Source organism: Entelurus aequoreus, linkage group LG04 (genome assembly GCF_033978785.1).
Source record: "Entelurus aequoreus isolate RoL-2023_Sb linkage group LG04, RoL_Eaeq_v1.1, whole genome shotgun sequence".
In the NCBI taxonomy this organism is placed as follows: domain Eukaryota; kingdom Metazoa; phylum Chordata; class Actinopteri; order Syngnathiformes; family Syngnathidae; genus Entelurus; species Entelurus aequoreus.
In genome coordinates, this window is record NC_084734.1 from 59,881,609 (window position 1) to 59,906,608 (window position 25,000).

The 25,000-nt window shown below is 39.6% G+C and overlaps 1 protein-coding gene across 2 annotated transcripts in view; it reads left to right on the forward strand.

The window, feature by feature from the left end:
* LOC133648882 (storkhead-box protein 2-like) overlaps positions 1-25,000 on the forward strand; it is a 103,187-nt gene that overhangs the window by 1,560 nt on the left and 76,627 nt on the right. The window contains exon 2 of one of the 2 annotated variants that reach the window (XM_062045387.1): positions 21,005-21,222. The exons of the other annotated variant lie outside the window; for it this stretch is intronic. Coding sequence (XP_061901371.1) covers positions 21,005-21,222 — 218 coding nt within the window. The remainder of the gene's footprint in view (positions 1-21,004; positions 21,223-25,000) is intronic. 2 annotated transcript variants of the gene reach the window in all.

The following is a 25,000-nucleotide window of genomic DNA, read 5'->3' on the forward strand; positions in this document are numbered from 1 at the left end:
TAGCTTTGTTCACTCGGAAACCCTGTTTAGTCTTCTTTACTTGGCGCATGTCATCATGTTGCTTCCTCCACTTCCGCACCATTGATTCGTTAATGTTAAATTCTCTCACTACTGCTCTATTCCCGTGTTTTACTGCGTGACCGATCGCCTTGAGTTTAAACTCTGCGTCGTAAGCGTGTCTCTTAATAGGAGCCATTTTTGTGTCTTTACATAAAGTTTAGGTCTCGCAGCCGCCAACTTCATTTTCCCCCGTAGAAGAAGAAGCGCTTCTTCTACAGTAAGCAGCCGTAGAAGGGGGAAAATTAAGTTGGCGTAGTTGCGAGACCAGTTGTGGCTCAATATTGGTCCATATATAAGGCGCACCGGATTATAAGGTGCACTGTCAGCTTTTGAGGAAATTGGAGAGTTTTTAGGTGTGCCTTATAGTGCGGAAAATACGGTAATTAATTTTCCAAACTGAGACTCACTGACTTTGGCTCATTTTCTGTGAAGAACATATATCAGAATACATATTTAATGACCACACACCATACACCCCCCCTACACATTTCTATTACATATAAGATGTCCGGGTCCACTTCCATAGAAGTGCGGAAATTGATGTTCTGTGTACCACACACACACACACACACACACACACACACACACACACACACACACACACACACACACACACACACACACACACACACACACACACACACACAGCAGGCCTAGACAGGAGGAGGACAGAGTGTAGGGAGCATACTTGCCAACCCTCCCGATTTTCCCGGGAGACTCCCGAATTTCAGTGCCCCTCCCGAAAATCTCCCGGGGCAACCATTCTCCCGAATTTCTCCCGAATTTCTCCCGATTTCCACCCGGACAACAATATTGGGGGCAGTGCCTCTAAGCACTGCCTTTAGCGTCCTCTACAACCTATCGTCACGTCCGCTTTTCCTCCATACAAACAGCGTGCCGGCCCAGTCACATAGTATATGCGGCTTTTACACACACATGAGTGATTGCAAGGCATACTTGATCAACAGACATACAGGTCACACTCAACGTTCCCTCTAAGGTGCGCGCCTGCGCAATTGCGCACTGCTCATGCGTCCTCTGCGCACAGCAAATTAATGCCGCACAGAAAATCAAAAATCCTTTAAACAAAATAAACACATAACAATTTATTCTGTATGATTTTGCAATGCAACTCTGTGAGTGACAAGTGACAACAAGAGTGGCCCCAATGAATAAAACAATCTTTGTCAACACAGTTCAATTATCGTCTGTCGAGACACTTTACGGACAGGAATTCCATCAATCACTTTATTGAGCAAAACTGTTTGTAACCACACCAAAAACATGAGTAAAAAAAACTTTTATCTATAAAAACTGGTAATTTTCTGCCATACAAACCAGGCTTAAACAAACTTTGTCATCCGTCATATCAACAGAAGCCGCTCGCTCTGTCTCACCTGCACCAACACACGCACTCATGGCACTTAGCCAGTGCTGCGTTTATGGCCACACAAAAAGTCGGACAACCCCAACGCCACACAATGTGTAAATGCCAGGTTGTAACACTCTGACTCCTCAATCAGATGTGTGCTTATTTTACTGCCATTTATTAAGAATGTTAATCTAAGGATATTATTCATGAAATATTGTCACTAGATTTCATAAATGCTAATGAAAAGATGTATTTTACAGACTGAAAGTTACAGGAACTAATTGTAAACTCTGAAAAGGGTAACAATTGTTTTAAAGGCAGGACCCACAGCCAGACATACAATACTAGCACATAGGTCATGAAAAACATGTTTTTTTGCTATTGTCATTGTAAGAGGGCAACATCACTTATATCAGAAAATTATTTTAATAAAACATTTAAATTGTTATGATGTCAGGTTTGGGACAGGTGTGACGCTGGTGTGGTGACATTGTGCACGTGTCTGATGTTGCTCACATGTGCTCCACTGAATGCTCAGGGAGTTTGTGCGTTTGCTCACACAGATGAAAAATTAGAGGGAACATTGGTCACACTGAGGGTGTCCGTATAAACAACTTTATCACTGTTACAAATATGCGCCACACTGTCAGCCCACACCGAACAAGAATGACAAACACATTTCGGGAGAACATCCGCACCGTAACACAACATTAACACAACATAACAAATACCCAGAACCCCTTGCAGCACTAACTCTTCCAGGACACTACAATATACACCCCCGCTACCACCAAACCCCCCACCCCCCGCCCACCTCAAACCCCCCATCTCCCGAATTCTGATGGACCCGTTGCATTTTGTGGCTTTTAATGCCTCACAATCAAACACTTTTATGTTAAAATACTGAACAGATGTCTACCTTACCCCAATAAACATCTGTTCAGTATTTTATAGGGGTGTAACGGTGCGCAAAAATTTCGGTTCGGTACGTACCTCGGTTTAGAGGTCACGGTTCGGTTCATTTTCGGTACTGTAAGAAAACAACAAAATATACATTTTTGGGTTATTTATTTACCAAATTTGCAAAATCTTCCACCAAAAATATTTTTCTTAGTGGAATATTTGATGTGAAGTAATTGGAACCTTGGATAGGTCAATAATTCATAATAACATATGTTTTGAGCAACAACAGTTTGAAAGAAAAAAAAAACAGCTTTGTTTTATTAGTCAACATTGCAACTTTTTCTAAATAACATTTAACCTTTAAGCTTTTTTGTTGAACTTTTGTTATGTTTTTCTTTATTTTAATAGTATTTTTAGAATGTGCCGTGGGCCTTTAAAACATTAGCTGTGGGCCCCAAATGGCCTCCGGGGCACACTTTTGACACCCCAGCTATAGATAATAAAAAATTAAATCTGATAAATCTATGGATAAAAAGCAGAGCCTGGCGACGCATGCGCGTTTATCATAACTCTCTCTCTCGCTCTCTCTGTCTCTGCCCCTCCCTCACGAATGCTGCTGCACGCACAATTTGTTTTGTTTTTAACCCCTTCTTAACCCTGAACGTACATTGAAAATACACGCAATCCTAACTCAAAATGTTGGACATTTTTTTAAGAAACTCCGCCCTGACAGCTCCGCAAAAGAGGACATGTCCGGTGAAAAGAGGACGCATGGTCAATTTATCGTAGCCCGTTAGCTGCTAGCATGCCGTGTGTTGTGCCTCGGTGTGCATTGTTTACACAACGTGCGTTACGATACTAAATATGTCCATGTGGAAACTCGTTCGGTACACCTCCGAACCGAACCGGAACCCCCGTATCGAAACGGTTCAATACAAATACACGTACTGTTACACCCCTAGTATTTTGACATAAAAGTGTTTGATTGTCACTTTTATGTTAAAATACTGAAGAGATGTTTACCTTACCCCAATAAACATCTGTTCAGTATTTTAACATAAAAGTGTTTGATTGTGAGGCATTAAAAGCCACAAAATGCAACGGGTTCATCAAACCCACAAACGCTGGCTGAGTAACAACAATATGAACATTACACAAGGGTTGAAACCTAAATGAATTGGTAAAGGAATGACTCTTTCAGTAATGTAATTAGCCACTAGGAAAAGTAATGAATGTGTTTCTTATTTGAAAAATATTTCAAATGTACATTGTAGTGGCCTGGTATATCTCACATACAAACCCCATTTCCATATGAGTTGGGAAATTGTGTTAGATGTAAATATAAACGGAATACAATGATTTGCAAATAATTTTCAACCCATATTCAGTTGAATATGCTACAAAGACAACATATTTGATGTTCAAACTGATAAACATTTTTGTTGTTGCAAATAATCATAGAATTTGATGCCAGCAACACGTGCGACAGTAGTTGGGAAAGGGCATGTTCACCACTGTGTTACATCACCTTTTCTTTTAACAACACTCAATAAACGATTGGGAACTGAGGAAACTAATTGTTGAAGCTTTGAAAGTGGAATTCTTTCCCATTCTTGTTTTATGTAGAGTTTCAGTCGTTCAACAGTCCGGGGTCTCCGCTGTCGTATTTTACGCTTCATAATGCGCCACACATTTTCGATGGGAGACAGGTCTGGACTGCAGGCGGGCCAGGAAAGTACCCGCACTCTTTTTTTTACGAAGCCACACTGTTGTAACACGTGCTGAATGTGGCTTGGCATTGTCTTGCTGAAATAAGCAGGGTTGTCCGTGAAAAAGACCGCGCTTAGATGGCAGCATATGTTGTTCCAAAACCTGTATGTACCTTTCAGCATTAATGGTGCCTTAACAGATGTGTAAGTTACCCATGCCTTGGGCACTAATGCACCCCCATACCATAACAGATGCTGGCTTTTGAACTTTGCATCGATAACAGTCTGGATGGTTCGCTTCCCCTTTGGTCCGAATGACACGATGTCGAATATTTCCAAAAACAATTTGAAATGTGGACTCTTCAGACCACAGAACACTTTTCCACTTTGCATGAGTCCATCTTAGATGATCTCGGGCCCAGAGAAGCCGGCGGCGTTTCTGGATGTTGATGATAAATGGCTTTCGCTTTGCATAGGAGAGTTTTAACTTGCACTTACAGATGTAGCGACTAGGGATGATACTCGAAACCGGTTTTCCCGGTTGTTTGATAAGAAAAGAACCGAGTCCTCGGACTCGAATCCCTTTTTGAGAACCGGTACCCGTTATCGAGACCACTATAGTAAAGGAAAAGAGTTGATTCTTTATTCGAATCCCGTCCCGACCAGAAATGCTCCGTGGGACATCACAAGAATTGACGTCACGTAGCTCAGTCATTAGGCGCAGATAGCGAAAGCAGGAAAACAATGGATGGGAAAAAGCGCTCCAAGTTGTAATAAAGTTCAAAATAAAAGCTATCATCCATCGAATAACTTTACTGAGAGATTTTAGCAGGGTAAAACACATGACAAACACTTTTACGACCAACCGGAAACATAGCAACCAGGCTAGCAACGCACCTCCTTTACGGCAGCTGTCGCAACGTTCTTAAAACAACCGCAGCACATATATATACATAGAGTGTCCGCCCTGAGATCGGTAGGTTGGAGTTCAAATCCCAGCCGAGTCATACCAAAGACTATAAAAAATGGGACCCATTACCTCCCTGTTTGGCACTCAGCATCAAGGGTTGGAATTGGGGGTTAAATCGCCAAAATGATTCCCGGGCGCGGCGCCGCTGCTGCCCACTGCTCCCCAAGGGGATGGGTCAAATGCAGAGGACAAATTTCACCACACCTAGTGTGTGTGTGACAATCATTGGTACTTTAACTTTAACTTAACATATCTCCCTTTTTTAACTTTAGTTTTTCTTTCCTTGTAAAAAAAACAAAATCACACTGTAGATGTGTTGTCTGTCTAATTATAAATAATGCAGACGAGGCGTGTTGGCTGAGTTCTTGACGTTTACTTTCACAGCGTGGCAACATGCAACACTTTTCGGGGCTACCGCGCATGCTCGTAACTCCCGTTGCATGCTGGGTAGTGTAGTTGTTATATTCTCTCGCTCATAACATTTTTCCCCCTATAAAGAAATAATGTTAACTCAATAAAGTGTATTTCTTTTTTTAGCTTTAACTTTTTATTTTTTAGCATTGTAACCACATTTGCAAATAACTTTTCTCTTCATAGAATTTTCTTTCAATAAAGAAATAAAGTGCAAAAATGTCAAGGCATCATAACAAACAGTTATGTCAAATAGCAGCAGAAGTGCACTTTTTAGAGAGCTGTATTATTTTCAGTTTTGTGCCCAAGGGACTGATTTTATTTAACACTATATTATAATTTATACATCTATAGTGATCACAGAGACAGGTTGTTTTTGTGTTACTGTATACAGGGTATATTTGTTTCTCTGAAAAATCCCACTTAATATACTTTGGGTAACAACAGTCAATATTTATTTATTTTATTTTATTTTATTAGGTGGGTAACAGTCAATATTTATTTATTTATTAGATTTTATTTTTTTATTATATAATAAAAGTGAGCTTTTGTTAAACCAAATATTGTGTGTTTTTTTCCATATACAACAACCTATCTGGACTCGATAAGAGAATCAATAAGGAATCGGTTCGATAAGAGGATTCGATAATAGGCTCGAACTCGATAATTCCTTATCAAACATCATCCCTAGTAGCGACCAACTGTATTTAGTGACAATGGTTTTCTGAAGTGTTCCTGAGCCCATGTGGTGATATCCTTTAGAGATTGATGTCGGTTTTTGATACAGTGCCGTCTGAGGGATCAAAGGTCACGGTCATTCAATGTTGGTTTCCGGCCATGCCGCTTATGTGCAGTGATTTCTCCAGATTCTGTGAACCTTTTGATGATATTATGGACCGTAGATGTTGAAATCCCTAAATATCTTGCAATTGCACTTTGAGAAACGTTGTTCTTAAACTGTTTGACTATTTGCGCACGCAGTTGTGGACAAAGGGGTGTATCTCGCCCCATCCTTTCTTGTGAAAGACTGAGCATTTTTTGGGAAGCTGTTTTATACCCAATTGGGGCACCCACCTGTTCCCAATTAGCCTGAACACCTGTGGGATGTTCCAAATTAGTGTTTGATGAGCATTCCTCAACTTTATCAGTATTTATTGCCACCTTTCCCAACTTCTTTGTCACGTGTTGCTGGCATCAAATTCTAAAGTTAATGATTATTTGCAAAAAAAAAAATGTTTGTTTGAACATCAAATATGTTGTCTTTGTAGCATATTCAACTGAATATGGGTTGAAAATTATTTGCAAATCATTGTATTTCGTTTATATTTACATCTAACACAATTTCCCAACTCATATGGAAACAGGGTTTGTACTATGGAATGGGTATAGATAGGGTCCGTGTACCTTCCGTTCATTCAGGTTCCAATTCTTAAATGCAAATAAAAAAACAACATTTTGGGCCATTTTTTAAATGTTCATTTCTGAAAAAAAAGTTGGACAATTATTTAATGACACTTAAAAAAAAAAAAAAAAAACGACATTAGGACTCCTGCTGAACATAGATGTTACCGTAATGCTAAAAACATGCTAAACGCAAAGGAAAAGCTAAAATACTGCTTCCGGTTCAAGTTGTCATCACACTGATAACCACTAATTTTTGCATTTTGGATGAACATTTTTTTCGATGTTTGTGTTTATCTGGAAAAATTAAAATCCATAAAAGGAAAACAGCATAAAATAAATTTTTATGGCAATATTTTAATACAATATCAACCCTTTTTTGTTTGTTTTAAAATCTGCCATGTATAATAAAAATTGAAAAACGGCCCTAACTTTGTTTTTTGATTTGCGTTTCAGAATTGGAAATAGAATGAACGGAAGGTACACGCACCAGATAGGATTTTTCCAATTCAAATTCTATTTTTGATTATGCCTAATGGTCCGTGTCCCTTCCGTTCATTCTATTTCCAATTTTGAAATGCAAATCAAAAAATACAATTAGGGCCGTTTTTCGATTTTTATTATATGTGGCAGATTTGAAAACAAACAAAAAGGAGTTGACTTTCATTCAAATATTGCCATAAAATTGGATTTTGTGCTGTTTTCCTTTTATGGATTTTAATTTTTCCAGATAAACGCTCAAATAAAATAAAACTTTCATCCAAAATGGTCCGTGTACCTTCCGTTCATCCATCCATCCATCCATCCATCCATCCATCCATCTTCTTCCGCTTATCCGAGGTCGGGTCGCGGGGGCAGCAGCCTAAGCAGGGAAGCCCAGACTTCCCTCTCCCCAGCCACTTCGTCCAGCTCTTCCCGGGGGATCCCGAGGCGTTCCCAGGCCAGCCGGGAGAGATAGTCTTCCCAACGTGTCCTGGGTCTTCCCCGTGGCCTCCTACCGGTCGGACGTGGCCTAAACACCTCCCTAGGGAGCCGTTCGGGTGGCATCCTGACCAGATGCCCAAACCATCTCATCTGGCTCCTCTCGATGTGGAAAAGCAGCGGCTTTACTTTGATCTCCTCCCGGATGACAGAGCTTCTCACCCAATCTCTAAGGGAGAACTCCTTCTTTTTCTCTATTCTCTTGTTGTGGGGTAGACTGGCTCGTATATGCACATGCATCCTCTCTGTTCCTGCTTCGAATACAAAGAAACGTATAGTTCTAACTTATATCTGTCAGTAGACTCCATATGGAAGCACTAAAAACTACAACAAAGTGGGGCAGGGAGAAGACGCAGTTGAAGTGGAGGCACATAAATAAGACTGCCCACAAAGCAGCACATCCTGAAGAAACAGAAAGAAAGCAGCTCAAAAACAGTCTGGAAAATATAATGCATGCAACATTTTGACCAAAGAACCACCATGACATGTTATGTAGACCGCAAGGAAGTGTTTTAAATGTAAACAAAAATCATGATATGACCCCTTTAACCAACTATTCTTACCTGTTGGTATACAGCATCCGGAAAGTATTCACAGTGCATCACTTTTCCCCCCATTTTGTTATGTTACAGCCATATTCCAAAATGGAATTAATACGTTTTTCTCCTGAAAAATTCTACAGACAATACCCCATGATGACAATGTAAAACTTTTTATTTTATTTTTCAAATGTATTAAATATAAAAAACTTAAACAAAAAAATCACATGTGGTATGTATACATGTAGTATGTATGTAGTAAATAAGTATTCACAGCCTTTGCTCAATACTTTGTTGCTGCACCTTTGGCAGCAATTACAGCCTCAAGTTTTTATGAATACGATGCCACAACATAGCACACCTTTCTTTGGGCAGTTTCACCCATTCCTCTTTACCCATTCCTCTTTGCAGCTAGGCCTGGGCCGATATTCGTAAGTCAATTAACTGCTGATAAATGAAAATGAAGTCGGTAAGTTTTCTAGCGTCTATAAATCGCCATGTATATTCTTCAAAATAATTCACGCTTTTCATCGGTTTCAGCAGCTGCACGTGTTTGTGTTTTAGCGGAATGAGAAGAAGGGGGTAAATCATCTTGTCCTTCATTAATTTTCTTTGACTCTTTGTGAGGCGAGTTGGGGCCGCTGGCCCGCTAGCATCACCTACAGCTCCTGAGCCGCATGTTGCTCTTTGCCCGGTTTCATGCGGCTCTTACGTTCATATTGAAGTTTGTGTTTGTTTTTGTAATGTGCATGTTCGGCAAGCTAGACAGTCTGGTGGAGCCGTCACTCTTGCATCGGTTTCTAGCTCGCCAAGATTAAAGTATGATTAAACCTACCAGTAGTGCATTTATGCTTTGGTTGCCCACTCCAAGACTCCCAAGTGGCAAACTATTGCTGGTGTAACTGTAAGCATTCGAGGGAAACTGTGATTTGAGGCAAGTTTCATTGGATGAAGAATCTTCAAGACATTCTCTTAATATCTCTCTTGTGCGCAAATGTTAGGCTATATATACTGTACATTCATACTGTAACAACCTGCTGGTGGTTTGATTGATTGAAACTTTTATTAGTAGATTGCACAGTACAGTACATATTCCGTACAATTGACCACTAAACCACGTTAATCAATTCATGGTACAAATATATACTATCAGCATAATACAGTCATCACACAAGTTAATCATCAGAGTATATACATTGAATTATTTACATTATTTACAATGTGGAGGGGGTTGTGGCGGGGGGGGGGGTTAGGTTTGGTTGCTATCAGCACTTCAGTCATCAACAATTATATCATCTGAGAAATGGACATTGTAACAGTGATCAGCAGCAGTGAACATAGTGAGCTCAGAAAGCATAAGAACAAGTATATACATTTGATTATTAACAATCCGGGGAGGTGGGATGTGGTGGGGGGAGGGGGTTAGGCTAGGGTTGTAGTTGACTGAAGGTGTTCTTTTAGTGCGGTTTTGAAGGAGGATAGAGATGCACTTTCTTTTACACCTGTTGGGAGTGCATTCCATATTGATTGATTGATTGATTGAGACTTTTATTAGTAGGTTGCACAGTGAAGTACATATTCCGTACAATTGACCACTAAATGGTAACACCCGAATAAGTTTTTCAACTTGTTTAAGTCGGGGCCCACTTAAATTGATTCATGATACAGATATATACTATCATATATACTATCATCATAATACAGTCATCACACAAGATAATCACATTGAATTATTTACATTATTTACAATCAGGGGTGTGGAGGGGGGGTAGGATATGGACATCGAGAGAGAGACAGAGAGAGAAAGAGAGAGAGAGAGAGAGAGAGAGAGAGAGAGAGAGAGAGAGAGAGAGAGAGAGATCAGAAGGCATAAGAAAAAGTATCTGCATTTGATTGTTTACATTTGATTATTAGCAATCCGGGGAGGGTGTTAGTTTAGGGTTGTAGCTGCCTGGAGGTGAACTTTTATTGCGGTTTTGAAGGAGGATAGAGATGCCCTTTCTTTTATACCTGTTGGGAGCGCATTCCACATTGATGTGGCATAGAAAGAGAATGAGTTAAGACCTTTGTTAGTTCGGAATCTGGGTTTAACGTGGTTAGTGGAGCACCCCCTGGTGTTGTGGTTATGGCGGTCATTTACGTTAAGGAAGTAGTTTGACATGTACTTCGGTATCAGGGAGGTGTAGCGGATTTTATAGACTAGGCATATGATGTGGCATAGAAGGAGAATGAGTTAAGACCTTTGTTAGATCGGAATCTGGGTTTAACGTGGTTTGTGGAGCTCCCCCCTGGTGTTGTGATTATGGCGGTCATTTACGTTATGGAAGTAGTTTGACATGTACTTCGGTATCAGTGAGGTGTAGCGAATTTTATAGACTAGGCTCAGTGCAGTTGGTTTACTCTGTCCTCCACCCTGAGCCAGCCCACTTTGGAGAAGTGAGTAGGAGTGAGGTGTGATCTGGGGTGGAGGTCTAGAAGTAACCTGACTAGCTTGTTCTGGGATGTTTGGAGTCTAGATTTGAGGGTTTTGGAGGTGCTGGGGTACCAGGACGTGCATGCGTAATCGAAAAAGGGTTGAATGTTTTATGTTTGTGTGGTTTTGATTTGACATGTGATTTTTTTTCCCATGATCACAAACATAACGTCCGTGCCTGAAAGGGTATTGGCGGAGAGCGAGGAAGTGTTGTGTGTCTGGGGAAGCATGGAGACGATAGTGTTTGCACAGGAGGTAAAACCTGTTGGAGTTGTGATCTTTGTTATCATAAGATTGGCATTTATTGTTAAAAATAACATCAGACTTTGTGTGACTTTAATTTGTTTTCACCTTAAACAACAATCTCATTTTCAAGGTGTGGCAGCTAGGGTTGGGTATCGCTTGAATTCGAACGATTCCGATTCCGATTCCTGACTATTCTCGATTCCGATTCTTTTAAGGGGCAGGGTCAAAAAAAAGTTTAGGATATTTTAAATGAGCTAGCTAACCTACAGTCTTTCTGAATGAAATAGTCTGACATTCTCCATCAATTTTAATTCTATTAACTTTTTGTGAACTTTACAATAAATTCCTCACAGGGCTGTTTTCAACTAGAATATAAATATCAAATCTATGAACTTGAATATAAATATTATAAATTATGAATACATTTTCCCAGGGGTACACTTTCCTCAAGAGAGCATTATTTTTGAAAACCTCATGAAAACACATTTACACATAAGTGTATGATGCTGCAGGAAACCTCATGAAAACACATTTGTGACCTGTGCTGGCAAAATGAGTCACAATGAGGAAATTTTAAAAACCGAGTTATTGTTATTTACACATTCTCCATCTAAAGACCTTCAAAATGATATATGGTTTGTTGGAATCGTACAGAAAATGACCGAGTTACATCCGATTGAAGTCGACCAAGTTTGAGGGTCCGTTTTGAGAAAAAACAGCTTAAAGTTTACTGTTCCAGAACAGAATGTTCCAAAACAAAACTCCATAGCAACCATACCTTAAAAGTCCTTGTAGCAACACCAAAATTGGTACAATTAAAGTCAAATCCCATGTCTAAAGGAACAATATATATTCAACTCTATTGAAAACGGTTATGTACAAAAATTTCAACCCTGTTATGTCACAGTTTTTTTGTTCACTGGTCAGTTTGTCAGCTGGTCAGCTGTCCGTAATATTCCTGAACAAGCAGCACTAAGAAGATTCGCCGACTGCAGTGAATTTAGCGCACTTGCAACCGCCTGTGTACCCTCTCCACCTTCTAAATCCATTACTGAATGTAAAACAGTCTAACTTATCCACAAAAATAATAATTAAATGTTCGAAAATCACCTTTTTTCACCAAATATTCCGCTCGAATTACTGTGTTGTTTTTCATCAGGGCGCTGCCATGATACCACAATGCACCGCGCGGGGTGATTCAACCAATTAGGGTACGCCTCACAGCGACCCTTAGCAACAAACCGGATTTGTTTACATCGGGACAGGTTTAAAAACTCGAATTATATTGGTTCAGAATGGCGTCATCTGGAATTCCATGCTCATTTTTAGAAAGTACGTAAGCTTGGCGTCACAATGATACCAAATATGGCTAGGGGGATTCCCCCTTATTGCCGCGAGTGAGCGTTGAAAACACTGGATTTTCTCAAGGAATTTTAACACAAAGGACTAATTTCTGAAGACATACCTCGTACAAAACCTTCAAATAAAGGTGATTTAAGATGTTTTCTTGCTATTTCGATGATTGGGATCCCTAGATTGTGGCTTTATGGACTAATTTTTGTGAAAATCTTCATTTCAACCAAGATACATTTTTTTCACTTATTTGCCTGTAGCTCAAAATTAGCCTGTGCGCATTCCGACTCATTTTGCCAGCACGGGTCACATTTACATACACAAGTGTATGATGCTGCAGGTACTTAAAAATGTTACCATGCTCCCACTGATGGGCTAACCTGGTGCAGAAAAACAAATAAACTATAAGAAACAACTTGCAAAACCCAGTCCAGATTAGCAGCAGGTACAGTATAAAATCAGAGACAGTTCTTGTTTAGGAAAATGACCATATCCGCCTTCTCAGGCAGGATGCGTGAGCGTTCTGGACAGATAGTGTCTCCTGCTGTGGAAAATACACGTTCGCTGGGTGTGGAAGAAGCTTGAACGCATAAATAGGAGAAAGCGAGATCTGACAGCAAAGGATAAGTCTTTTGTTGGTTCCACTGGACCACCACCATGCAGCAGGGTCGTCAGACATAAGTATCGGTGGAACGTCCTGGTACATCTGCAGCTCTCTCTCCACTCGTTTCTTGATGGACATGGAGCTCTGTTATTTCACGGTTATTTCATTTTTTTTTGTAAAGTAAAGCCACACTTTCGACCGCCGACGCCCGCTATCCATGCTTGAGCTTGACCGACTCGCTCGGCTATGCTAACACTTCCGGCGGTGGGCGCTTCTTCGTTGGTGTTCAGCGGCTTCTGCTTCCGGTTCGGCGGACATATTTTTTTCCGGTCGGCGGACTGGGTATCAAAAATAGGAATCGAAATTTAAACTTTTGAACGATTCCGGGAGAATCGGAAAATTAGTCCCGGTTCCAATCGATACTCGATACTCGATACCCAACCCTAGTGGCAGCAATGAAAATGCTGTGGCGGTGCACCACAATCAATTGTATTAAGGAGAATTCCTGGCTGTATAAAAATGTGTTTTTGTGTTTACTACAGTTACTTGCTATAAAACATTGTCAGTTCTATAATCCATTGTCAAAGGATTGGATCGGCCAAAAAAAATGTGATTCGGATCGGAGGCCAAAAATGTTGATCGAGAGATCCCTCGTAACAACATTTATATGCAAAAAAAAAAAGAAGAGGTAAAACATCATAGGTTCCTTTTGATTATTAATAATATGTACGAGAGGGACAAGCGGTAGAAAATGGATGGATGGATATTAGGCATCTTCTTTGGCTGTTGACATATAGGGTAACATATTGCATCAGTTCTGGTTTTCAGGTGTGATCGGGCATAGTATGTATTGTATATATAAATTTCAATGAAATGATAAAAAAACTTCTTCAGTTTAAAGTGATGTTGCTGCAGGTGTTTTCGTGTGTGTGTTAAGTTTTCTGCCCCAGTTACCAATCCAAAAGGAGAAAAGCAGCAGTGACATGAATAAAGGAGCTATTCTTCCCACGACCACGGGCATGTACTCGTATGTTTACACTCGTGCTGGGAAGATAATGTAAACCGTAACAATACAACTAGTTCTGCCACTAAAGACTTGTTTTTCAACAAATAATCTTTCAACAATTTTTTTATGTAGTAGATGAAATTAAAGTTTGGTATTTCATTCTCTCTGACTAATAAAGCAATGAAAGTAGGGAGTTATGCACCTATGCTGCTTGTGTAACATTTACACTTGGTTAAAAAGTATTACTACCGATATGGCCTTAAATTCCTCCTGCAATTATGGATGCAACAATATAAACATTTCATATTAGTTATTAGACACAGTTATTACAATCACAGTATTGTTGAATGTGCCTAAAAAGTTCTTATACACACACTTAGGCCTGGGCCAAATGATAATCGAACAATAAATGAAAATGAACTTGATAACTTTGCTGGCATTGATGAATTGCAATGTCCGTGTTTGTTTTCTTTGCCTGTCGCTTTTAATCAGAGTGCGAGAGAGTTTATCCTTATCATGGCTTTCAGCATCTGAGTGCATTTATATAATCGTAAAATTAAATGAACAAAGTGAACTCTCTTGTCCGTCATCCACAATCTTTGTCTCGATGGCGGAGGCGGGACTGCTGACTGACACATATAGGATGCACAGACAAACGGCCTCACTCGTCGCGACTCGCTAATGAGAAGCACTGCAAAGTAACACAAATTAGTGTGGGAATGTTTCGGCCTCAAACTGAATGAGCAACATGAGACCATCAACACGGACTAACGAGCTAGTGTGCTAAATTTGTTGGAAAGTGATGGCAATAAAAAAAAGACAACAGAACAAACCAACTGATCTAGTTATTCCAGCTGGGGAAAAATGCACTTCAAGATGTTCAATATTTATTGAAGTGCAATTTTAGAAAAAAGCATCAATTTTATTTTTTGCTTCGATGATTTGTTTGGTAAATAAAAAATTATAAAATCCAAACCGCGTGGAGTCCCCGGCACTTAAAGTAAACCATATCCAATTGTATTTCCAATCTGCAATGTAGGTGAAAATACCATCTAAACATCACAAAATGCCACAATTTCAGACGACCATTTGGAATATTCCGCCCGGAATGTCTTAGGAAGACGTCACGGTTAGAGCGTTTCTGCACTCTGGCCATATTAGCAGATCAGTCATACTGGAAGTATGCAAACATTAGGAAGAGATGTGCTGTCTGAAAGACATAACCCCTATATGTTTTTCTTTTTTAAAACTTCAGCTACCAATTGAGTCATCCAAAACCCGCCAACAATACTGTTTACTATAGGTGGGGGAGATAATTGTTTCGTAAATGCATCACAATTCGGACATGGACGTTTATAAAATCGATTTTCAAACTTCAATAATCGATTCATTTATTGTAAATAAAGCTATTCAGACAGTTCTAAAATTTGGCTGACGTCAACGAGCCACCTCACCAAGAGATCCGACCAGCTCCTATATTTTAGGGCATTTATGTTCCAGTTTTGCAAACATTTCCACTCACCTAACAAATGTGTGAATTAATTTAAGTGTTTCTTATTACAAATGCACTGTTTTTTAAAGTTGCAAGTGATAAACGCTTATTTAGTGAAACGAAAATAAATGTGAAACTGCATCAATATACATAGTTTAAACATGCTTCAAAAATCGATTTTTAAACAAATCGTAATCGAATTGTGAGGTGCCCAAAGATTCCTACCTCTACCGTTTAGATATTGTGACCTGAATATTTACTAAATATTAGCGATACTGTTATAAGCGCTTACGTAGACAAACTATTTTTAGCGGTACATTAATAACAAAGCGCTAACTATAGCTTATGCTGCTGTACTGTGAGCTGGCCAATTGTTCTCCTGCTGCTGCTGCTGCTGCTGCATCGTGTTTCAGCTCGTTATTCTAGATGATAAATCATGCCTCTTATCTGGATAATTGGAGAATTTAGCCATGAATCTCAAAGTTGTTCATCTGTGACATTGAATTTATATCCGGAGATAGAAACAAAGACACCACAAACGAAGACTGTGTCTGCAGGCAGCAATTTTTCTTTTTAACCCTTCGTGTGCATTATGATTAATTCTTCATCTAAAAGAGAAGATATGAACATCCTATCAGTCGTCATCGCAGTGAGAGCAGACATTGTACAGTAATCAACGTTTTGTTGTGTTCGTAGTTTGTACTTCTTTTATAGCTACTCTGTCTCTGGGCGCTGACGTCGCACTTCAATTGGCAACAGGCACCGCTTTTTAAAGGCACACACTCACATGCACACCACCCCAAACTTACAAGTGAGGATCCGGTTAATGTTATCAAGTATCAAAAGTTCACCAACTTCTCGGTTCATGGCTAGATCCTTCTGCTATACAGATGGGAGGCATGATTTATAACATAACCTTTCACCAACTCTGTGGCGATGCAGGAGCTCACGAGTCAATATGTCAATACAGCAGCACAAGCTAGTTAGCTCTCTGTGATCACGGCATGGCTAAAAATAGTTTATAATTTATGCATCACAGTCACCAAAACCTCTTTTCCACACAAATTCTGAAACTTTTACCTCGTGGTCACAGCATTTCTTCAAAGGGGAATTTCACTTTTTTTTTTTTTTAATTTTGCTCATCATTCACAAATCTTATGTAAGACAAGTTATGTTTTTATTTTTCTTATGCATTCTAACTCTTAAATAAACATGAGCAAAAGTCGGCTAACAATGGAGTCAATTGGAGTCACTGTAAAAAACCTCCATCAAAGTTTTATACACACACTGTAAGTATATATTTATACCAGCATTGTCCTTTCCATCCTTACACTTTCCATCATTGTAACTGAGCTACTGTGTTGAACAATTTCCCCTGTGGATCATTAAAGTTTGTCTAAGTCGAAATGTAAGTCTATATGTAATGTAGTAACAGGCACATTCATAATAACATGTAATATTTACATATAATTTTAAGCATATTTCACAGACGCATCACAACGCTTTCCCCTTCAACAACAAAAACAACTACTATTACTACTACTCATGCAGACTTCATGAAAGACAACAGTTACTTTGAGACAAATGATGATCCAGAACCTTATCTTTTTGACCCTGAATATAAGGAGGGTGAGCTACAAGTTTTAGAAGCTGTGTGCTAAACAGATCCAGCTTTAGTGAAACACTAGCATCATGTAGCACCATTGCTAAGTGTTAAACAAGAAATACAAACTACAAACATAATAAAACAATCACTTAGTTTACAATTTCTTCTCCCGACTCATTGGATGTTTATATCCTTCAGTTTAGATAAAGAATTAATAATAATTCTTAAGAAGGATTAAAAAAAATAGGTGGCCGCAAAAAATAGTTTTTCGTGTCTTTTTCGCCATCTCTGGATCGGAGTTGATTGTTAAAGTTTACCAACTTCTCGGTTCATGGCTAAATCCTTCTGCAATACAGGTGAGAGGCATGATTTATAACATAGAATTAGGGCTGGGTGATATATCGAATATACTCGATATATCGCGGGTTTGTCTCTGTACGATTATAAAAAATGACTATATCGTGGTATTCGAGTATACGTTCTCACGCAGTTGCTTTTAGCTGCGGGCATTACACTTCAGGCGTTTCTCACTCTTTCCTGTCTCTCCTTCTCACAGAGTGGTAACACAAGCGCACATTGTTACATACGTCACATACTGTCGCGTGTGCAACGTCATACGCCCTCGCGGAGCAGAGAGGTAGCGGCATGGTAACGTTAGGTGTGATGCTAGCGGAATGTTGCGAGTGGTAATACGAGAGAAAGAAGGTGCGAATCTGGTAACAAATTAAGGAAGAAGAATTAATTCCCAAGAAAAACAGAAAATACGGGGTCCATCGTCTGGCGGTGGTTTGGCTTCAAACGGGAATATGTTAAACAGACAACCGTAATTTGTCAAGTATGCGGGAAAAGCGTTGCTACAAAAAGTAGCAGCTCTACTAATGTAGCATCATTTGAAAAGTCACCCGCTAGAGAATGAAGAGTGCTTGAAACTCCGCATGTCAACATCTCCGTTTGGTGCCACACCCACAAAATGCCCACGCAACCATTTCCACATCAACACCGTATGAAAAAAATAGTGTAAAACAGAAGGAGATAACGTCCGCAGTAACCTACCACATAGCGAAGGACATACCGTAATTTCCGGACTATAAGCCGCTACTTTTCCCCCTCGTTCTGGTCCCTGCGGCTTATACAAGGGTGCGGCTTATTTACGGCCTGTTCTTCTCCGACACCGACGAAGAGGATTTCGGTGGTTTTAGTATGCAGGAGGAAGACGATGACACAATGATTAAAGACTGACTTTTCATATACCGGTAGGCTGGTTATTTTGATAACGTACAGGCGAGCACTTTGTATTACTTTGCACCGTTGTATTATTTGTACTCTGCACGAATGCTGTTCGCCATGTCAAAGATGTGAAAGTTTGATTGAATGATTGAAAGATTTATTGTTAATAAATGGGACGCTTTGCGTTCCCAAACAGTCATCTCTGTCCCGACAATCCCCTCCGTGGTAGCAGGAACCCCTATATACTACGCTAATTACACATCAAAACCCTGCGGCTTATAGTCGGGTGCGGCTTATATATGGAGCAATCTGTATTTTCCCCTACATTTAGCTGGTGCGGCTTATAGTCAGGTGCAGCTTATAGTCCGGAAATTACGGTACACTTGGTTTCCTATTATGCAGCTCATTTTTATTTGACAGTTATTGAAATATCTTGTGTGGCATCATTCACAAAAGTGCACTTTATTTGTTTTTAACTATTGTAGCGGCATTCTGTACAAAAAGTGCACTTTCATTTAGTGTTGTTTTGATATGTCATCTTAGTGACATCATGCACAAAAGTGCACTAATAGCTTGTTTTAAAATGTCTCTAACAATCTTGCACTTTCTGTTTTGAAATTACATGAATGTTTGTGCCACTGCTTAATAACTGTTTAATACATACAGTTTTGGTCAATTGACTTAGTTGTGATTTTCCTGTCTGCATGAAAGTTTAACATTAGTATATATTAATGCAGTATGAACAAGAATGTTTTGATGTAGACACATAGAATCATCATACTAGTGTGATTATATGCATCAAGTGTTAATTCAAGGCTAAGGCAAAATATCGAGATATATATCGTGTATCGTGACGTGGCCTAAAAATATTGAGATATTAATAAAAGGCCATATCGCCCAGCCCTACATAGAATTACCTTTCACCAACTTTGTGGCGATGCAGGAGCTCACGACTCAATATGTCAATACAGCAGCACAAGCTAGTAGGCTCTCTGTGATCACGGCACGCCTAAAAATTGTTTGACTGCGCTAGCAATTATTATAACAATATCGCTAATACTTGGTTAATATTGAGGTCACGAAATGTAAAGTATTGTTGGTGGTTTTTGGATGTTTTTTAGAGGACATTAGAAACAGAATAGTGGAGTACACTATTAGCTGCATCTTAGTCACCACGTAAGTGCTGTAGTTTACGACTTAGAATGCATTAAAAAAAACAAAAAACATATATGTTCTGTCTTACATAGGGATTGTGAATGGTCGGCAACATTCCAAAAAAGTGCAGTTCCCTTTTAAACTTAAATGTTCTAGTGGCCCATTTTCACAGGCTTGAGTTTCCAGAAACCTTAAAATAAATCCGTCTGAATACGTTGTAGAAGCAATGTAGAAGTGTTGTAGGCCGCATGCATTACCCCTTCCACAAACAATCAAAACAACTTTAAATAAGATAGGAAACCACAGTAATACAGTGGTATAAACTTGAGGGCTCAAGCAAACGGGCTGAAGTACAAATCACACACACACACACACACACACACACACACACACACACACACACACACACACACACACACACACACACACACACACACACACATTTTTGCACAGACACATCAGATCATCTTTAGTGTGTGTGGGTTTTCTATGAATGGACAGCAGCTCCCAGCTTTTGCAACAGGGAGAAACAAGGGGGTGGCTGACAAGAATCCTGCTTCCCTCTCTCGGCCCCTCCTCTCCATGCTCCTTTCACAACACTGAGCATAGGCATAGGCGGAGAGAGAGGAGTAAAGGGAAGAGAAAGAAGACAAAGGAGAAGTCGAGACAGCTTTCGCTCTAGTCTGGATTTACCACACATTGTTGATTTGTATTTTGCAGATTTTATTCTGTAGTCGGGTCACGTACCAACATATTTTCTTCCCAGTGGTTAAAAGCTGTGTTGTCAACAGAATCCTGGAGCGAAGTGGATGGATAAATGTTGAAGCAAGGAGTTTATCTGGTTTTCCATGGATATTTTGTTGTCTCTCTTCACTGGCTGTCTTTTGTATGAGCCCACCGTCCCGCCTCCCGTTCTTCCTTCACTTGGCTGCACAGGCTTTTCTGTGAATCAGTGGATCTCCCATCCCAGAAACCTTTGACACACACGAACAGTGTCTTACCCCGACTTTGTCTTACCACTTGGGAATGATCTTACAAACCGGACGCAAAGCCCAATGACAATTTTTTTAATTGATGCTAAGGTTTTGTTTTTAATATTTGTGATAGCAAAGACATTGGCTGTCCAATGATCATCAGGCTGTGCCATCAATAATGTTTTTGTGACCGGAGAAGTAACAAAGACACTCTGGATATACCTGCTCCTTCAACATGCCTCCCTGAATCTATGATTGTTTTGGTTGTGTCAACAATGACACGATGACGACTGGCAAAACATGGAATGTTAACTATTTTTCTTCCATAACACGGTGCTTGGTTTATTTTTCACTCATTGATTTAAGCTGCTAGCGCTGCAGAATGGAATTCACGTGATATGTTGCAGACGGGAAGGGAGCCTTGGATCTGTTATTTGGCTCAGATGCACTTGTAAACGATAGACCTGCTTTTTTTAAACTGAGCCCTGTAGATAAAATTACCGCTGTTTATCTGCCATCCAGTGTGGTGAGGATGAAAAAGAGCCACAGCAACACACTGAGGCGGGCATGGCCCAGCTCTGACCTGTCAGAACGGCTATTGCCACCAGCAGTCTGTGTAGAGCCTCACAGGAGCCGACGTTCTCACAGTGAGAAGGACTACAGAATTCGCAAACACAGAAAGAAGAACCACTATCCTGCATCGTATCTGTGTCAGACTCCGCCTGCTTATATTCACACAGGTACTGTCCACACATCACCAGAAGGATTTGTATTTGTCTTCACACAGCTTATGTGTATATGTATGTATAGAGTATAAAAGCTCAATTGATTTTATGACCAAGCCCAAAACTCAAAAACATGTATATCTGAAATCATACATGCCCATAACAGCTTCTCCATATTTTCATGGATACATGTCCGCCGTTTAGTTAGTTAAGATTCTTGGCTGGCACAAAAGCTGCCTTCTGCTTCTATTGCTTGTATTCCGTCATGTGACTTCTTCTCGGGAGTGAAAACAAGTGGTGGTGAAGTGAAGTGATTTATATTTATATAGCACTTTTCTCTAGTGACTCAAAGCGCTTTACATAGTGAAACCCATTATCTAAATTACATTTAAACCAGTGTGGGGGGGAGCAGGTGGGTGAAGTATATTGCCCGAAGACACAGGGGCAGTGACTAAGATGGCGGAAGCGGGGATCGAACCTGCAACCCTTAAGTTCCTGGTATGGCCGCACTGCCAACCGAGCCACGCCACCCCACTAGATTGACCCCACTGGTGGTCAACCAAGGGAAGATGGCTGTGAACTATCTGAGTAAAATATTAGGCTTAAATCTCCCTGCAAAAAGCAGATGCAAGCAAAAAATCAAACTATGCAATGGAATAAATCCTTATGCTTTAAATTTAACTTAAGATTTGTCGAGTGATATCAAGGATCACGTCAGTCGCGTTCCCAGACCTATTGAACTATTATGCTCCAGACGCCATTCTACTCGACAAAACAGATGGAAACTTAGAAAAGCATGGAGGTCTACAACTTATTTGTGTGTGACTGAGTCAAGGAAACTGATATCAAGACTCTCCCAGATAAATATGCCTCGATTTTGCTTGGGTAAGGTTGCATTTCATGATTTAACTTCGCGTCTACCGCCATGTTTGTTGGTGTTAAACGCACCGTTAAAAAGTAGCGTTTTTAATTTTTTGTTTTGTTTTTTTGTTCATCAAAGTATAACTATAGATGTCTACATTGTGTATGTGGTGAAAGCTTTATTTATGATTGTTGCCTTTGGTACAACTTAACTCTTCTAGGTTTTGCTCACATTTGATTTCTTTTATTTAGATACGCTGAAGAGTTGGTCCTTTTGGAAACACTTTAGCAAACATGTGTTTAAGAAATACAAATACTATCAAGATTATAATTAAATGGGACATAATAAACATTAAAATGTTATCAAACAAACCTTAAAGTGAGCACTGCAAACTCATGCATTCTTCGACTCTGCTCCCTTGTACTGGAGTGTGTGCTACTTTTCTCGTCGTCGTTTCGTAAAATCTTGCACTCTTCCGCTCTTTTTAATAACATCTCGAGGAACTCTGAAGAAACGTTTATCCTTTTTGCGATTTGAACGATTTGTACAGCCAAAAAAAACACAAGTATAGGGCATTTATTCCTCGAGAAAGGCTAAATGGCTCCCAGTACGCATTGAGAACAGAGCTAGCCTGACCACCATGCATATTTAATGGGCGGGACGTGAGTCGGACGTTACGTCAGTAAAATCTAAGCAATAAAGTGCCAACCAGCAGTGCTACGCTTAAACTGCCTTGACAAGTTGCCTACAGGGTCAGTCATGTTTTTGATAATTTTTTTTAATTCAATGAATATCATCCGCTTTTTCTTAAGATCACTGAATTCCACACTCACTTTCACTATTCCGATGTTTGGAAAACAAAGATATGTCAATATCTTGGGATGCAACAATTATAGATCTTGACTGTATGATTATAGTCAAAGTAATAATCACAGTTTCACAATTATCACAATTATTATCTATTGATTAATTTTGGCACAAAAAATGTATAAAATCACATAGTTATACTTATTTTTTATAGCGCTTTTCTACCTTCAAGGTAAGGCTGTGCGATATATTGAGTTGGTAAGATATATCGATATATTTTTAAACAAGATATGAATTAAGAAAGTATTGTAATATCTATATAATTTATTTCACGTTAAAATTAGAACCTTTATTTAACCAGATAAGAAAACCCATTGAGATCAAGATCTCTTTCACAAGGGTGACCTGGCCAAGAGGTCAACAGCACATGTCACAGAGCAGTTTCAAAATAAATACATTAAGACATACATTTTAAAATACATAAGAGAACTGTGAAACAACAGAGATTTACATCTTTAAAAACACAGGCACTGTGCAAACGTCTCTCGCTGTTTGTCCCTCAGGACAGAACGGAAAGCTCCAAATGGAAGTAGTTCTGTAAGTTTCAGTTTCGTCTGCAATTCATTCCATGCCATAGGGGCAGCAATGCCAAAAGCTCTTTTGCCAAATTCAGTCCGTACATGAGGAACAGTTAAAACATACAAATTGTTAGAACGTAATGCGTAAGAGCTGCTTTTTCTTTGTAACAGAGTACACAAGTATGGAGGTATTAAACCTAAAAGAGCCTTATAAATTAAAGTCAGCCAATGTGTGTATCTGCGTGCACTCAATGAAGATAAGTCTGACTTCATATACAGTTGACAATGACCAAACTCCGCTTATTTGTTGTACTCCTTGATTCTCCCCCGCTACCCACTCCCTCTCATGGGCTACTAAACCCCTCTCCTTCCTCCTTTCAAGATGTGCTTGCACGTATAAGAACATCCATGATTGGTTGGTTGTTTACTAAGATGAGTCACGATTGGTTGAGATTAAGGCAAAACATTAGGAGCAGGCCAATCAGAGGCAAGATAGGGCGGGTCATCGAACCAGGAAGGGAAATCACAAAAGACATCCCTAATGACGACGAGAGAGTCGTAGAAGTAAAGAGGGAGTATTCAAGCGGCCGATTTATATATTTAAAAAAACTAGTGGACGATGGCAGAGCTAAAGTTTCTTTTAGCGTCCAGGAAACCCACAATGCATCTACTTGGCCACATTTGGACAAATGTATGCGTCCGGATAAAATATTCATTTAAATTGTTTACCATGTAAGCCCAAATCAAAACTGTTCTCGAATTGCCAAGCCGGGCATATTTCGCATGACAAATGCTGCCAAAAATGTATGTCGAAGTGAGGAAGATCATAACCGCACAATTAAGTCAAGTCACTTACTTGGTGTACGTGTGTGACAATCCATTACATCGTCGATTGGGAATTAAAAAGTGCCTGCCTGCAAATTTATTTTTTATCTGAGTTTGATACATTTTGTATTATTTGCACAGCTATGTTATTTATTTGACGTAGAAATATATTTTTCTATTTTATTTATGTTATGTAATTCTGTGCTACTTAAACAGTTTCTTTTCTGTGCTGTTAATACCTGTCTTGACTAATTGGGTTAATAAAAGTACCACTGATTGTTTACAGTACAGTTGTCATTAACTTAAATTTCAGTGAATATAGCTCAGAAATGAATATCTTTATATGTATACTTTCACTGGAAAATATATCGAGATACAGTATATATCGAATATCAAGCTTAAGCAAAAATATACCGAGATATGCTTTTTCGTCTATATCGCCCAGCCCTACTTCAAGGCACTCAAAGCTCTTTGACACTATTTCCACATTCACCCATTCACACACACATTCATACACTGATGGCAGGCGCTACAATGCCATGCAAGGCCCAAACCATCAGGGGCATGGGTGACGTTTCTTCCTCAAGGACACAACGGGCATGACTCGGATGGCAGAAGCTGGGGATCGAACCAGAAACCTTCAAGTTTCTGGCACGGCCGCTCTACCAACCGAGCCACGCATTAGGCTACTTTGAGTTAAGTTTTTTACTTTTCTTTTATC